General features: G+C 38.6%; 1 protein-coding gene across 4 annotated transcripts in view; it reads left to right on the forward strand.

Annotated features, from left to right (window-relative positions):
- The window catches only part of Ryr3 (ryanodine receptor 3), a 565,647-nt gene that overhangs the window by 448,801 nt on the left and 98,626 nt on the right, over positions 1-18,220 (forward strand). For all 4 annotated transcript variants that reach the window (XM_087207455.1, XM_087207452.1, XM_087207454.1 and 1 more), the window contains exons 61-64: positions 506-555; positions 953-1,013; positions 3,462-3,700; positions 5,103-5,184. In XM_087207455.1, the coding sequence (XP_087063581.1) occupies positions 506-555; positions 953-1,013; positions 3,462-3,700; positions 5,103-5,184 (432 nt within the window). The remainder of the gene's footprint in view (positions 1-505; positions 556-952; positions 1,014-3,461; positions 3,701-5,102; positions 5,185-18,220) is intronic.

Here is an 18,220-nt window from a genome sequence, read left to right on the forward strand (position 1 = left end):
GCGTAACACTATCTCACTCCCTACTCTAACCATTAACATTCCTCTAATTTTAATATGTTGCTCATTTCCTGACTAAAGACAGCCTCACACCTTACTTAAAGGCTGCAAAATGGTTTGCAATCCATTGCAACATGGAAAAATTCATGCTTTCTTTCGGAATCCTCATTTATTCCTGAATGTCAAGCAAATGAACATCTCAACGTGTGGTATCTATAGTAAAAGATAGTTTGCCCGGGCTCACTGCAAAATACTGTAACTATTGCAGAGGGGTTGTTTTCAGTAAGCGCAGAGCTGCCTGCTGGGTACTTTTGGTGATTTTCCAGCAACCATGTGAACCACAAATTTTCCTGAGCATGGTCCAAAGGACTCTTCAAGAGAAACATGGTGCATCTTCCAAGAGTGCCAATCTGTGCTCTGTGATTTACAGTGTGGAGATCGGGAGGAGGGGTACAAATTAGTCTTTGAATCTCTGTGACTTTCTGAATTGCATTATTTTCTGCTTTAGCCTGTTCTGCAAACTCGCTGCTCTTGTTAGACACAGGATTTCCCTCTTCGGTAAGTGAGAAGTGTTGCTAAAGGCTGCACTCCTTCCTGGAATTATCCTGAACTTGCATTTTGCCATTATTTGTGGCTCCCTCGAATGACCTGAGCCTTGGGACTAAGGTGTCACCTAAATTCGCCATAGGAAATTGGTCTGAAGCATGATAAATGACCTCTCTCCCCTGCTAACAGCTCAGATTTTCCACACCAATGAATGTTTAAAGCTCTGCCTCTGACATCCATCATGAAGCAGGGGCTGTGTCAGGCTGGAGACAAATATCTCTGAACACAGGCCTGGCACTGGGTGTAGTGGTTGATTATGTTGGGCTATGACTTATGCATATTGAGAAGATTGCATTCAGAAGACAGGTTGAGTGGCTTGGGGAGTCACAGGTGATATTTTTTATTCTAGGGAGTGATTCTGCTACAATGGTGAGCTGTCTTCACATCTTAGCTCAGACACTTGACACAAGGTAAGTCAGCCGATTTATTTCTCTTGCTTCTCAAGATGCCCTCTCTGACCCCCTCCTTGGGACAAAGATGAATCTGACCCTGAAAGTTAGCACTGTCTCTTTCTTATCCCCATGATCTGCTCTTACCTTCTCTTACCAAGAAGTTTACCTTCCAGAAGATAAGATACATATTGTGGCCCAGTGCCAATTTGTATTTCGTTGTCCACGAAAAGGAAGAACTACCTGATGGGTGGTGAGACTATAAGCATCCTGAGAGAGATGAACATTATTACTCTGGATTCAACACACCAAGGAGGGAAATACAGGGCGATCTGGTGTCAGAAAGATTAGGGGTGGGGGGCAGTTGAGCAGGGAAGGAAGTCTTATGAAATCATGTGAATTGTGATAATATTAGCATAAATGATGATATTTTAAAAGAAGTGAAAAGAATTGATAGGCAGCTTTCTTTTACACGTATAGAGATATATAATATTTAAATTATATGTGCCTATTATTAATGCCTGTTAATTTACCAAAGTATAGAGCTTCAGTGTGGTATTTTTATACATGCATATACTCTTGTCATATTCATCCCCTTTGTCCTTACCATCCTCTCCTGCCTTCCCCTGTTCTCCTCCTCTTGTCTAATAACAGTCTCCCTTCTGTTTCATGCCATCATTTTAGAGTCCACATATTAGGGAAAACATGAGATACTTTGCTTATTTCACTTAACATTATGATCTCTAGTTCCATCCATTTTCCCACAAATGATAGAATTTTGTTCTTTTTCATGGCTGAATGATACTCTAATGTGTATTTATACCACGTTTTCTTAATTCATCTGCCGATGGGTACATAGGCTAATTCCATATCTCAGCTATTGGAAATTGTGCTGCAGTAAACATTGGGTATTCACATATCCCTATGGTATACTGATTTTGATTCCTTTTGAGTATATACCAAGGTGTCGTATAGCTGGGTCATATGGTAAGTCTATTTTTAGTTTTTTGAGAAACCTCATACTGATTGAAAGGGGGCTTTAAGACATAAAGAAGTGTTCTTGCCAAAGTTGAGAGATGACATGTCCTGAGATCCAATATAGAAGAGAGCCACCAACCTAAGACAGTGGCCCAGAAGTGAAATTCATGAAAAAAAATCTGATAGCCATTTTTAGAAAGAGGGTAAGGATAATTAAAGGAGACACTATGGTTTTTGCGGGAAACAAACATGCTATGATGACATCAAGATATAGACTAAGTCAGTGATGGCGAACCTTTGAGAGACCAAGTGCCCAAACTGCAATCCAGAACCTGCTTATTTATCCCAGAATGCCGTCACTGCAGTTAAACATGAATGTTCAGTTCTGTGCTGCTGGGGCATCTTGGCATATGTGCCAACAGAAAAAGGTCTGTATGTCCACTGTGGCACGCGTGCCATAGGTTTGCCACCACTGGACTGAGCCATCTCAAGCAGCCAAAGTCCCTGACAATTAGGAGGAGGACTTTCTTACCCCAAGAAACATGCAGAAAGGCTTAGAGGGAGCCCAGTTTATCTTTTCTAATGATAGTGTTTAAAAATAACTCCTGATCAAACCTGTGACTAGAAAGTTAGGAAGAAAGCCTATTAGTACTTACAAAATAGGAGAAAGACACACTTATTTTTGTTGGCCTAATTGGTTGGATGATTACCAGGAAAATGCTCTAAATAAAAAGCATCTTTCCATGAAGCAATCTGTCATGATCTGAATAAGATGTAGAGATACGGAAAATTATAGATTCCTTGTAGGTTTTTGTTCTAATCCTAAATTTTACAAAATCACTTTTGAGGGATGAACTCAGATGCTCATAACTAATTTCCATTCTCACAGGCCACATTTCAACATCCTTGCCAAACCCCCAGCCTAATTAAGCAATTTTTTTTTCTGGTACTGGGGATCAAACTCAGAACCTTGCGCTTTCAAGGCAGTGCGGCACCACTGAGCTAAATCCCCAGCCCTAAGCTATTTTTTTTTAAGTTGTCTGTTTGTCCTTCTTCTCTCCCCTCATCCAACCAACAACACCACAAACTAAAAGAAGTCTCAGCTACAGTCACCTTGTTTCCTCACTCCCTCTCCCTCCCCCCAAGTTTTGTATTAGAAATGATCGTGTTTCCATTTGTCTGTATCAAAGTTGTTACAGAAAAAGCTTTCCCCTACCCCTTTCTCACAGGTATTTACAGTCACCAGCTATGACATTGTATAGATAATGTGACAGGATTGTTCTCTCCAGGTCCTGACAAGTTGAGCAGTGAATCATCCCTCAGATGAGTGTCAGCCCTCTGGGGCTGTGTGGTCCTGGATGTTCGTGTTCTCTCCGTTCTTCCTGACTGAGTGTGGTCAGGTGACTGGAGTGTCAAAGCCTGCCCCGGTTGCACTGCGAGTCACCAACGGTGGGGATGATACTTCTGCTTCTGAGCACTGTTTGTTTGCAGGACAGTCATGAAGTCAGGCTCAGAGCTGGTGAAGGCTGGGTTGCGAGGATTCTTTGAAAATGCCGCAGAAGACTTAGAGAAGACGTCGGAAAACCTGAAGCTTGGGAAGTTTACTCATTCCAGAACGCAGATCAAAGGGGTTTCCCAGAATATCAATTATACCACAGCGGCCCTGCTCCCCATCCTGACGTCTATCTTCGAGCATGTCGCTCAGCATCAGTTTGGGGTGGATCTCCTCTGTGAGTCCTGCTGCTGTTTGTCCTAGATTTCTGTGCCACAGACAGGATGTATGGGACCTATTTACTTCTGTTGCTCTTGAAGTCAGAGTAGAGAGAGCATTATCACATATTTTTCATTCTTAGATTTAAAAACAATAAGTAATAGATTCTTGAAGAATAAGTCCCTTGATTTAAGTGTATAATATTTGATCTTTTTCCACTTTTGTTCTGGACCAGAATTGCCCACCCACTGCTATAGCTGAGCTATTGTGGTTCCTCTTTATTTGAAAAGGTTGAGTAAGATGGCATGAGATGTACATTTGCTCCCAGGTTTTTCAGACACCATTTTTTCCTGCGAAGGAGCCTGAATTTATTCATTGGTACCAGGAGCAAAGGAAAAATGCTAACATTTCCTTACCTGAGGCTTCAGATGAAGACCAAAGCCAGTTGATTTTACTCAAGTTTACACTTAGCCCCATGTGCAGCTCCGCCCCCCTCCTGCTATGCAGATATCCTATCACTGAACTTCAGTTTTGTACCTTAAATGTTGGCATGTGATTTAATTTCGCCAGTTTTCAGTAGCTAAGGCTCTATTGCTCATATCCTTGAACAGCTGAAAAGCAGTTACTGCCTTTGGTATGAGTTTTGTGTCACGGAGACAGTATAATTCCTTAGTTGAAAAATAAAACATTAAATTGGTTTGATTGTGTTAAAGTAGTTGTAGCCTTGGCATGAACTTTAAATATGAGTCAAGACATGTAGACTGCAGAATGTGCCCTTCCCTCAGGAACATGGTAAAATCATGGTACAATTGAATTGCCTTTTGCAAAACACTCAGCAGTGAATTTGATAAGGACAAATTTGAGGAATGTGTTCTAGCTCTGAAGAAGGTAGTTCTGTTGTATATATATCTTCCTAGGAAATAAGCAGAAGGCTCATTTGAACTTTAGGTTTTCTGTGTTCGTCCTTCCAAAAGAAGAAAATGTTGCACTTGATAAAATTTGACTATAATGTCTCCCTCTATTGGGAAAAAGGAATCCCATTAAAGAAGACTCCATTGGCTGAACCGTGCCTTTCACTGTGAAGCATTGTGATCCTCATTAAAAGCCGATTGTGCAATTGGGGTTGCCCAGTGACGGGTGTTTTCCTATCAGTATTTTCCCTCTTAGTTCGCCAGCTACCATAGCAAACTAGGATCTGGGTAAAAAGGGGCTATGTTTTTCTTTTTAAAGAAAGGGACAGAGAAGAAGAGGGAGAGGGTAAAGGGAAGAGGGCAAGAGAGGAGAGGAGGAAATGGGGAGAGAGAAAGAGAAAGATCTTTTGCTCTTGGCCGATGCCTATGTGGTTTTTTTCGTCATGGATTTTCCATGTGCAAAAGGAGCTGGGGTTGATTTGTGATAATGATATCTCTTCTTCGTTTCAGTGAACGATGTGCAGATTTCATGCTACCACATACTGTGCAGCCTTTACTCTCTTGGGACAGGAAAAAACATCTATGTTGAAAGGTAATTAGTGAACAAAAGAGGTTAACACATTTAAGCTGAGAAAAATGTTGTCTACTTTTTTAAAAAAACACTTAAAACATCTTTTCAATCCCGCAAAACCAAAATGTTCACTGGTCTGGAGCAGTAGTTTTGAGGCAAGGTTATGAAATGTTCATGGCAATATAAAGAAGTGAAAAGAAGCTCTTGGGATTGATGACTTCTATGGAGAGAGTTGGGAAATGCATATGGCTGGAGGAACAATATAGCCAAGGCAAATCGTATGCTAGTTACCAAAAACATGTTCAAGATATACCTATTTCTTCATAATCGACAGCTTGCAAATCACTTCCAGAGCTCCTGTGGTTAGAGCTTGCTGGGACTCTCAAGGGACAGGAGGCAGTTGCATTAGTGTCTAATGTAGCTCTGTGTGATACCACCTCAAACCTTTGCCATTCCCGTTGTCAGACTAGCTATCATTTTAAACAAGTGCAGAAATGCTATTCAACAATCTTATGTCTGAACAAGCTTATTTTCAGGGGTGTTAGGGTTCCTGCTTTGGCTCTCTGATCTGCCTCTCGCAGTAGAGACCTTGGTGACCCATTGCTTTCAGCATCAAATGCTATGTATTGTGGTGTTCTATTTAAATCCAGGGAGGAGATTAGAAGGATAAACACAGTATTAACCAAACTCTAGACTTAGTCTTATCCTTGGAAGATTTTTTTTTTCCTCGTTTGCCCTTTCAAACAAGCAAGCCTGAAGGAATTCAATCTGTGCTTTAAATTACTTAATCTACACATCTCTTGGTATCTACTTGTCATGTGTTACTGAGGAGGTCCCTGAGGCCGAAATAAGGAATGTAGCCCACCCTTTGTAGAATTAAGTTTGCAGTTTTGCTGAATCCCATCACGGAAAGAGTATTTTCAGGATGTGTCAGTAAGAAACATGGGAAGGTTTTATTAGGCAGAGATTTTATTTTTTTTTAATTTTTATTTATTTTTTTTAGGGTAGAACCTAGCATTTTATTTAGATCTTCATTAAACTGTTGGAATTGAGAACCAGACGTACATAATAAACCTCCAAAAATAGATCCTTAAAGGCCCTTTCTGCTGAGGGCAAGTGGTCATGGATTAAGCATGTAAACGAGCTGGCTTCTCTGTACCACACCAGCCACATCAGCTCTCTCATGGCCAGATGCACCAGCTCTGCCCTCCCTCTGTAACACCAGGCAGACCTCCTGTAGGTCTAGGCCAAAGTTTTTCTGTAGGACACCTTGGCCTACCTGGGGATGCTGTGAAAGGAATCATGGTGTTGAGGGAAAAAAAACTTCTAAAAGCTGCCGTCTGAGGTGATGGTTCTCTGTCCTTATGCCATAACCCAGAATAAAATAAATAAGCAATTAGAAAATGTTCAAGTATGAAGGGATTTTCTCCTCCCCACAAAAAGCACTGCTCTCTGAAGGAAGCTGGTTTCTCTGTAGCTACACCAGCTGTTCAGGAAGCTTACTGGACCTGGTTTTGAAAATAAAATAAAGTTAAAACCCTGAGAGGAATTATTGTGCAATGTGCAATACTCAGTCATTCTTATAAAGAAAAAAAAGTTGTCTGGTGCCAAACTGTGCCACCTACAGACCCTCAGGTACTGCCCTGTGATTTCTCTGTATGGCATCACAAGGGTGCCAAGTTAGGCAGAGATTTTAGCACATCCTCAAGACTGGAGTGGGGGTGCTCGGAGAAATGAGATGGAACAGGGAACATTTATGCTACTCTTGAAAGGTAGAAACCCCAGGAAAAGGTGGCCCACCCCCTACAAAGGTAATAGCCCATTCTACAGGTGTGGGCAGTTGTGGTTTTTGTTTTCTGTCTTTGAATATAAACAAAAAATCCTACGAATTTAAACATTCTTTGGATTCTACCTGCTCCTTTGTCTTAGGATCAGGCTCTTGCTCTTTACTTTCCCAATTAAGCCAATTTATGGGCTTTCATTGTTCTTAAGAAATTTTGGGTGTGATGGGTCAGACAAGGAAGGAGCTTAATTTTATTTTTTGCTCTACTTTGAATAAATTTTATTGGTACATTTTAGGTATACAATACAATGACATTCATCATTGGAAATTTGCACCTTTACATAATCTCTCTTGGTTGTTATTTTTCACCCTTCCCCTGCCCTCCTTCAATCCCTCCATTCCTCCTTGTTTACAAAGACTTTGTTTCCTTTTTTCATTTTCTCATATTAATTCCATTCCCTTCTTTCCTTTCCCCTACCCCTCCCACTTCCTCTTCCCCTTTACCCCTTTTCTTTCTATTTCACATTGTCTTTTACACCTTTTAGCCCTTATTTACACTTCCAGTTTCTCACACAAGAGAAACTAGTGTGTGTCCTATTTATTTCATTTAAGAGTATCGCCTCACTGTGCATCCATTTAGCCATAAATGTCTCTAATTTCTCATTTCTTATGGCTGAGTAGTACTCATTTTATTTGAAAAAACACATTTTCTTTATCCAGTCTCCAGTTGATGGACGATTGGCCTGCTTCCAAGTTTTAGCCATTACAATTGGTGCTTCTGTGAACATGGGTGCACATATATCACTGTGGTATGATTCTTTTAATTCTTTGGGGAAGATCCCCAGCAGGGGAATAGTTGGGTCAAATGAGACTTCCAGTCCTAGTTCTTTGAGGTATCTCCATACTGATTTCCACAGTGGTTGCACCAGTCTACACTCCCACCAGCAGTGGAGCAGGGTTCCTCTTTCCAGACAACCCCACCAGCATTGGTTATTGGTTGATTTCTTGATAGCAGCCATTCTTTCTGGGGTGAGGTGGAATCTCAGCATTGTTTTCATTTGCATCTCTCGGATGACCAGTGATGTTGAACATTTTTTATATGTTTATTTGCTGTTTCTAATTCTTTGAGAAATGTCTGTTCATTTCAGATGCCTATTTTTGGATTGGGTCTTTAAATTTGAGAGGTCTGACTTTTTTAAATTCTTTATAGATTCTAGATAGTAGACCTTTGTCTGAGGAACAGCAGGTGAAAATTCTTTTCCACATTGTGGGTTGTCTCTTCACACTGTTGGTGGTTTCTCTTGCTGTGCAGAAGCTTTTTAGTAAGAAGAGACCCCACTTGTTGGTTGTTTGTGCTAGTTCACGTGCAACTGAGGTTTTGTTAATAAAATCTTTTCTTGTACCAATGTCTTCAAGAGTTCTACCTAACCTCTGTTCCACCCAGTTCAGCATGACTATTTTAATATTTAGATCTTTAATCCATTTTGATTTTAGTTTAGTGCATGGTGAGAGATGTAGGTCTAGTTTTGATCTTTGGCAAGTTGAACCCAGTTTTTCCAGCACCATTTATTAAAGAGGCTATCTTTCCTCCATTGAGGGTGTTTGGCTCCTTTGTCAAAGATGAGATGGCCGAGTGTGTCTGGGGTTGTTTCAGCATCTTCTAATCTGTCCCACTAGTCCTCAGGTCTGTTTCTTTGCCAGTACCATGCTGTTTTTATCACAGTAGCTTTGTAGTATAGTTTCAAGTTGGGAGTTGTGATACCCTCTCCCATATCTCTGTTGCCTAGAATTGCTTTTGCTATTCTAGGTCTCTTCTTGTTCCAAATGAATTTTTGGATTGTTTTCTCAAGGTCCATGAAGTATGCTGCTGGGATTTCAATTGGGATTACATTGAATCTATATAGCAGTTTTGGAAGTATGGTCGTTTTCACTATGTTGATTCTTCCTACCCAGGACCAGGGGATGTCTTTCCATTTTCTGATATCATCTTCAATCTCTCTTTTCAGAGTGCCATAGTTTTCAGAGAAGAGGTCTTTGATTTCTTTCGTTAGGTTGATTCCTAGGTGTTTCAGTTTTTTGGATGCTATTGTGAAAGGAATTGTTTGCCTTGTTTCTATCTCAGTGAGTCTGTTGTTTGTGCAGAGGAAAGCTATTGATTTTTGTGTGCTGACATTGTAACCAGCTACTTGACTGAATTTGTTTATTAAGTCTAGAAGACTTTTGGTGGGGTTCTTGGGGTCTTCTATATAGAGTATCATGTCATCTGCACATAATGACACTTTGACTTCTTCATCTCCTATCTTCATTCCTTTTATTTCTTTCTCTTGCCTAATTGCTGTGGCTAATGTTTCCAGAACTATATTGAACAGGAGTGGTTATAGTGGACATCCTTGTCTTGTTCCTTATTTTAGTATGAAGGATTTCAGTTTTTGACCATTTAGTATGATATTGGCTGTTGGTTTTTCATAGATGACTTTTATCAGATTAAGGTAGAGACCGCCTATTCCAATTTTTGTAGGGTTTTTATCATAAATGTGTGTTGGATTTTGTCAAATGCTTTTCCTGCATCTATTGAGATGATCATATGATTTTTGTCCCTGGCTCTATTGATATAGTATGTTACATTTATTGATTTGCGTATGTTGAACCATCCCTATATTCCTGGGATGAATCCCACTTGGTCAGGGTGTATGATCTTCTTGATGATCTTCTGCATTCTATTTGGCACTATCTTATTAAGGATTTTTGCATCTATGTTCGTTAGTGAGATTGGCCTATAGTTTTCTTGTTTGGTTGGGTCTTTCTCTGCTTTGGGGATCAAGGTGATGCTTGCTTCCAGGAATGAATTTGGAAGTATTGCTTCCCTTTCAATTTCATTGAAGAGTTTAAACAGTAGTGGCAGTAGTTCCTCTCTAAATGTCTTGTAGAATTCAGCAGTGAAGCCATCAGGACCTGGGCTTTTCTTAGTTGGTAATTTTTTATTACATTTTCAATTTCATTGATTGATATTGGGTTGTTTAGAATTTTTAGGTCTTCAGTCAACTTTGGTAATTCATACGTGTCTAGGAATCTGTCCATTTCTTCTGTGTTTTCCATCTTATTGGCATATAGGTTCTCGAAGTAGGTATTGATGATCCTCTGGATTTCTGCTGGGTCCATTGTGATTTCATCCTTTGCATTCCTAATTGCATGGATTTGGGCCTTTTCTTTCCTTTTTCTGATAAGGTTTGCTAAGGGTTTGTCAATTTTGTTTATTCTTTCAAAGAACCAACTCTTTGCTTCATTGATTTTTTTTTGTATCTTTCTCTTAGTCTCCATTGCATTGATTTCTGCTCTGATCTTTATAATTTCCTCCCTTGTATGAGCTTTGGGTTTATCCTGCTCTTCTTTTTCTAGAAGCTCGAGGTCCAGCATCAGGTTGTTTAATTGAGCTCTCTCTGTTTTCCTAATATAAGTATTCACTGCTCTGAATTTCCCTCGTAAGACTGCTTTCATTGTGTCCCATAGATTCCAATATGTTGTATTGTCATTGTCATTTAATTGTAGGAACTGTCTGATTTCCTCTTTAATTTCCTCTGTGACCCATTGGTTATTCAGAAGTGTATTGTTCAATTTCCATGTGTTTATGAAATTGTTGCAGTTTCTTCCTGAAGTGAAATTCAGTATTAACTGAAAAAAAATTTATTTATTTGCCTATTGTTACAAAATATGTTTAAACCTTTTGTCTGCCTATAATAAAACTATCTATATTTTATACAAAACTATAAGGAAAGCTAAGCAATTGCAAGGACCTAAAATAGTAATCAAAATAAATTTAGTCACTATCTCTTCAACTGATCTCTTCAACTTTGGAAGCTATTTGGAAGTTGTGGTTATGATGAGCCAACGATATTTCTTTAATAAGTTTTGATTACTACCACATGATTTCAATTCAATTGATTTAGTTCTTAGGGGAAAGAGACACAAGCCTTTTATTTTTGGTTTGCTGAAAAACTGCAATTTGAATTTTAATAAGTTATGTCATTGAATGGGCACTTGCTGTTTGATGAAAGCATCATGAAAACAGGTAATGAGGTAGAAGAAATAAAAAGATAGGTAGAAAGTAGACAAGGAAATCATAACTAAAAATTGTACTTTTAAGAAGACTACAACTTTTTGGCTTCAGCCAAAGTTACCCAAGGCTGTCCATCAACCATTCCTTTGGTTAAAATAAGGCTACTGATTGCCACCTAGCTAGCACTGTAACTGCATATTCAAAAGGCCATTCCAGGAGGAGCAGAGTCGCCCCCAGTGCCCAGGAGGTGAACCTTCTGGACCGTCGTACCACTACCCCCAGCGCCGAGGAGGTGAGCTGGGGGGGGGGGGCCCAGCAGCACCCTCTGCCCCCCCGTTGAAATGAGAAGACATGTAAACAAGTCTCAAAACCAGATTTCCAGATCACCTGAAGCAACCCCAAAGGGAAACGAGATGGAACACTCTGATACTCAACCACCTGGACTCCCTGTACTGGGAATGAAAGGGGATCTGGAAAAACTGAAATCAGAAATAATTTCTCAGATAACAGCAAGATTGTGCCCATAGTGAAAGACATGATTAATAAATCTAGAGAGGACACAGATAAAAAAATAGAGGATCTGAGGAACATGATGGAATCCCAACATAGGAAACAAATGGAATCCATAAAACAGATGCAAACAGATTTTCAGGAGATTAAAAACACCATTGAAAGTTTATGCAACAGAATGAGCCAACGTGAGGACAGAATTTCAGATATAGAAGATAAGACTGCAATTGAATTGAAATCATGTGGTAGTAACCAAAACTTGTTAAAGAAATATCTTTGGTTCATCATTATCACAACTTCCAAATAGCTTCCAAAGAAGAGAAGTTGAACTGAAGAGATCAGTTGAAGAGATAGTGACTAAATGTATTTTGATTACTATTTTAGGTCCTTGCAATTGCTTAACTTTCCTTATGGTTTTGTATAAAATATAGATAGTTTTATTATAGGCAGACAAAAGGTTTAAACATATTTTTAACAAGAGGCAAATAAATAGATTTTTTTTTCAGCTAATACCGAATTTCACTTCAGGAAGATTTTTTGAGTTCATTTCTTCCACTGATTATTTGTGAATATTTTTCAGTGTCTTTTTTTATTCTCTCACACTATAAGGGTGTGTGTATACATCCATCCATACATGTGTGTGTTTCTTTGTACAATTTTCTGTAAAGCTCATACATTCTTCTCTTGGAAGAAAAAGTCAAAGATCAACTCTGAAATGTCAGAGCAGAAAAAGATTGCTCCTCATAACTTTTCATACTTTATTTATGTGTTCACTGCAGGTTTATTATGTGTGTCCTGCACTGTGAATATTGGTGCTTATATTTTATACTCTGTTGTCAGAAGTTATGCTTAGAGAAGTCCTTGGTGAAGGCTGCCCTCATCTTATCTCTAAAGAATTGGAGAATTAAAGTCCTAGAATTGTGTTGCTTCCACTGTAATGGTTTTTGTTTCTTTTTATAGTGAAAGACAGGCTTATTCAAAACAAACAAACAAATGAAATGAAACCATACAGAAATATCTAGTTAAAATGCTACCATTTTCCTCCCCCAGATCCTACCCTACCTGCATCCAGTTCCCAAAAGAAGACACCAGCAGCAGTTTGGTGTGCACCTGTCTAGATGTTTTATATATATGTACATTTTTACACATATAAGCTCATGATATCCAGATAGTTTTGCAACTTTATCTTATTGGGTAAAACCAAAAACTGAATTTCTTTATCATACATACTACATTTTTAAAAATTAATTTTTAGATCCAATATCCATTCCATGCTTAAAATGATGATTTATTTTCATGTGCTGATATACCTAGCCACCTCCTGTCCTTTCCATTTTTGCTATAAAATTCATTATAACATTTACATTCTGTTCTAAAACCAGTGTTTCCTGAGGTCTTGACTTTAATTTGTATTTAAATGGTTCCATGCATCACGCATACTTTTGAACCAGCACTTTCCCTTAGTATTTATTTTCTTTTATCCTTTGTCTAGATTCACCATTCAGTAGTTATTTCTGCAAAAATTCTTAGATATGTTTAAGTCCTTGGATATTTTGGAACATCATCCTTTAGCTTTTATGTATGAACAATCTCATGGTATAAAATCCTTGAGTTATCATTTTATCTTCTCCAGTGCATATAGACATTCCTTCTTTGTAGTCTGACAAGGTATGTTCCTTGGACCAGGAGATTTATTCTACTTGCACACAACTTTGCAGTGGGAGGGGAGCAACTGGCCTTTCATAGGATAATTTAGTCTCAGAGCTCATTAGCTCTGCTATCATATGTCCCCAGGGATGATTATTCTGTAACAGCCATCTCAACTTCTGTTCAGTACTTCATATACCCTTTTACTGTTTGGAGTTCAATCTTCCTTTATTCAGGAAATTTTCATTTTATTATATAGTTTGTGTTAGTCAGCCTTTTGTTACAGTAATAAAATATCTGAGATAATCAGCCTAAAACTGCAAAGGGCTTATTTTGGCTCTGTGTTGGAGGTTTCAGTCCATGGGCACTTGTGCTCATTGCTTTTCCATCAGTGGTGAGAAAGGATATCATGGTGCAGAAGGTGTGGTGGAGCAAGCTGGTCACCTCATGGTGGCTGAGAAATAGAGAGAGAGAGGGAAAGGGGGAGGGAGAGACCTATTTCCTAAAATCTCCACTAAACAGCACATACCCAGAAACCCAAAAACCTCTCACTCAGCTCCACCTCTTAAAGATCCCAGCAACTCTCAATAGCCGGAGACCAAGCCTTTAGCACCCAGGACTTTGAAAGACTTTTCAAATCCAAACTTTACCATGCTGGGGTTTGTTTGGGGGCAGGGAGAGTGGTTTTTCCTTCACTCTTGTCCAGAGAAGCAATTTTGTGTCAACCTTTTCCTTAAATCTTCCACCTCTTGCTTATTATTTGCTGAATTTATTAATTCTAGAAGCCTTTTGGTGGAACTGTTTGGGTGTTCTGTGTAGATGATCATGTCTTCTCCCAATAATGATAATTCGATTTCTTCCTTTGTTATATTTATCTTTTTTCTTTCTTTCTTTTGCCTGATTGCTTTGGCTAATATTTTGAGTACTATGTTAAACACTAGTGGTGACCATGGGCATCTTTGTCTTGTTTATTTTAGGAGAGCTTTCAGCATTTCTCTGTTTAATATGATATTGGCAGTAGGCTTGTCATAAATGGCTTTTAACAGATTGAGATAAAGTTCTTCTATACCTAATTTCTTCAAGGTTTTTAAATCATGAATGGATATTGATTTTTGTCAAAGGCTTTTTTGCATTTATTGAGATGATCATATGACTTTCTTCTGTTTATGTGGTATATTACATTTTTTGATTTGTGTGTATTGAGTCATCATTGCTTCCCAGGGATGAAGCCTACTTGGTCATGATGTATGATGTGTGATGACTTGTTGCATTCTGTTTTCCAGAATCTTGTTGAAGGTTTTACATCTATGTTCATTAAAGAGATTGGCCTGTAGTTTTCTTTTTTTAGTTGGATCCTTCTCTAGTTTGGGAATCAGAGTAATGCTAGCTGCTGGTATTGACTTTGGGAGTACTCCTTCCACTTCAATTTCATTAAAATGTTTGAGAAGTATTGGCATTAGATCTTCCCTGAAGTTTTGAAGAACTCAGCAGTGAATCCGTCAAGTCCTGGGCTTTTCGTAATTGGTAGGTTTCTTATTACTGCTTCAACTTTGTTTCCTGTTATTGGATTATTCAGTTTGTATTTCTTCTTGGTTCAGTTTTGGTAATTTATATGTATCTAGGACTATTTGTGGATTCTTTAATTTATTGGAACAGGTTTTTGAAATCTAGATTTTGGTGGTATTTATTGTGATTTCACCTTTTTTCATTTCTAATTGCATTGATTTGGGTCATTTCCTTTTTTAAGTGAGATTGGCTAAAGATTTATTTTCTTTATTCTTTTGAAGAACTACCTCTTCAATTCATTGATTCTTTTTATTTTTTTAGTCTCAATTTCATTAACTTCTGCTCTGATCTTGACCTTGAGGTACATCATTAGGTTATTTATTTAGGATCACTCTGTTTTTTTGATGTGGGCACTCATAGCTATTAACTTTTCCTGTAGGACTGCTTTCAGTGTTTCCCATAAGTTCTGGAATAATGACTGGCATTGTCATTTTATTCTAGAAATTAATTTCTTCCTTGATTTGTTCTGTGACCTTTTGATTATTCAAGTATATTTTTAATTTCCATGTATTTCCATAATTTTTGTGGTTTCTTTTGCCATTGTTTTCTAGTTTCATTGCACTATGATGTGGTAATATACATGGGGTAATTTCAATTATTTTGTATTTACTTAAGCATGTTTTATGGGATAGTATATGGTCTATTTTGGAGAAAGTTTCATGTGCTGCTGAGAAGAATATTAGCTGTTATTGTTGGATTGAACATTCAGCAGATATTTATTAAATTCATTTGTTCAAAGGCATGGTTCAACTCTGATCAAATATGTTTCTTTTATAAGCATACTATTTGATTTTATTTTTTGATCCAATCTGTGAATCTGTCTTTTGATTAGGGAATCTAGACATTCACATTGAGAGTTATTGCTGAAAGGTACTGACTTAGTCCTGCCATTGTCTATTTTCCTCTTGCTGGTTCCTTTTTCCCCTCTTCTGCTTAAATGCTCCATTAGAACTTCTGGCACTGTTGTTTTCATTGTCCCTGTCTAGGATATCTTTGAGAATTTTCTAGAGTGCTGGTTTGGTGGTCATGAATTTCTTGGGGTGCTCTTTGTCACAGAAAGGCCTTATTTCTCCATCAGTTTTGGAAGATAGTATTGCAGGATATATCAGTCTGGGTTGGAAGTTGTTTTCTTTTAGGGCTTGAAATACTTCACTCCAAGCCCTCCTGGCCTTTAAGGTTTGTATTGAGCAGTCTGCTGTAATTCTAATGGGTTTACCTTTATAAGCAATTCATTGCTTTTCTCTAATAGCTTTTAAGAATCTGTCCTTGTGTTGGATTTCTGGGATTTTAATTATGATGTGTCATGGAGAACTTCTTTTCTGATCATAGCCATTTGGGATTTCGTATGCCTCATGTAGCGTACGTTGGAAATTTTCCCCATGCTTGGTAGTTTTCTGCTACTATTCCTGTAAACACATTTTTTATATCATTATGTTGCCCTCTGATTTTTTTATACTCATTCCAATTAATCTGAAGTTAGTTTTCTTTGCATCGTCTAACAATTGTCAGGTCCGTTTTCTATGTTCTCTTGTTTTTAAAGTGTCTCTGAGTATATAGTCACCTGCCGTCAGCCCTGTCTTCTAGTTCTGACACTCTTTCCTCACATTGGTCATTTCTGCTGCCCATACTTTCAACAGACTTTTGAGTCTCCCAGATTTCTGTTTGGTAACTTTTCATGGATTCTAATTCTTTTCTAAACTGGTCATTCACATTTTGTATCATGTTGCTTAGCTTAAAACCAGCCTTTTATTATTGTCTTCTATAAGCTCATTGATCAGTTTAAGTCCTTTGTTTAGTTATATCGTCTTTGAGTACACTGAACACCTTATGGATCTGGTTTTCTGCCTCCTCCTTTATCATTTTGTATAATTCTGCTGTTTAGCTTTTGACTTTTGTACCATCAATGCCCCAGTGCTCAGCTTTGGGGGAGTTGGTAGTTTTGGGAGGCATTTTGTTGACTTGTCCTCACATGTTGTATGTGTGCATGTGTCTGTGTATGCATGTGTGTGCATGAATGCTGAGGTTTTTGGGTTGATTATAGTGGAAAGACTGTTGCTAGTATGGAGATCTGTTTAGTTAGTGTTTGCTTTTCAGAGATGCACTCTGGGGATGGTTAAATACAGGTCTTTTCCTCTGTCCCAAAAATCCAACCATTAATCCATTAATCTGCAGGGGGAAATTGCAGAGCAATTGGCCCAGTGTCCAGTTCTCCAGAAATAAACTTCAATATTGTTATGATACAGAGGCAAACCAGATATTGACATTCAGTAAAAACCAACTAAAAGCAACAACTGTGCTATCTTGGCAGTAGCAACAAAGTCAGCAACAATAATAGCATCAAGGACAACTGAGTATTAAAATATCATAAAAACCAATAAAAGCTACCACTGTACCACCCTTAACCATAGAAAGAGATCTATAGGGCCGGGGATTTAGCTCAGTGGTGCCGCTGCCTACCTCACAAGCGCAAGGACCTGAGTTTGATCCACAGTACCCCCCCCAAAAGACCTATAATTATAATATAGACACAAAAACAAAACAAATATTGAAATGCAGTTAGTATCTAACAAATGCAACAACTATGCCACTGTAAACAATGAAATTCAACAGTGATAGTATAAGGTTGATTAAATATCTAAAAATTAATAAAGCTTAATAGTAATACTAGTAAAAATGGAGGGAGTGGAGAACAGGAGATTGAAAGAAGTAAACCTTGAAAACTAAAGAAAAAGGAAGATGAGAAAAGAGAGAGACAACAGTGAGATAAAAGATGCTATTAAGAAGTAAAAGAGACATGCTGAATCAGCCCGCTGCAGACAGGCAGGTCTGCACATGCCGTACCAAGGTCGCCAATCATGCAGAACACACCAGTTCGGCAGCAATCCACTGGACACACACACACACACACACACACACACACACACACACACACACCCCGCTCCTCTGGCCTCTTCTCTGTACAGCAACCTGGTTCCACACTACAAAGACGCAGAGGACACCGGACCGCCAGACCACTGTACTGGGTAAGTTGGAGTCATCTTCACCTCCCATCAGGACCAGGACTATCTTCAGGGGAAGGGCAGCTGGAACCTGCAATACAACTCTGCAGAATTCAACCCTACAGGAGGACAGGGAGCTCAACTTGGGACTTGCAGCCAGAAATCTGCCTGAATCTCACGGGTCTGCTACTGGCTCGCTGAGACTCATTGACTTATATCTGCACACTGCTGCCTACATTGTCTATTGTGACAGCAGAGACATACCCTGAAAGAGGCCCTTCATCTTCACTGTTATTTTTTATTCCCAAAATTAGTAATATTAGTTTGGTTTTTTTCTCTTTTCTTTTCCTTTGCTCCTCTTATCTTTAATTTTTCCCCTACTCTGTGCAAATATTTGTTTTTCTCTCCTTTCTTTTTTCTTTTCTTTTGTTCTTTCTTTTCTTTTTCCTTTCTCTCTCTCTTACACTCACTCTCTTGCTCCTCCCACATTGTTCATCT

The sequence above is a fragment of the Heterocephalus glaber genome, unplaced genomic scaffold (genome assembly GCF_053883595.1).
Source record: "Heterocephalus glaber isolate CG9 unplaced genomic scaffold, H.glaber_assembly_v1.0 deba00000809, whole genome shotgun sequence".
NCBI classification, from domain to species: Eukaryota; Metazoa; Chordata; class Mammalia; order Rodentia; family Bathyergidae; genus Heterocephalus; species Heterocephalus glaber.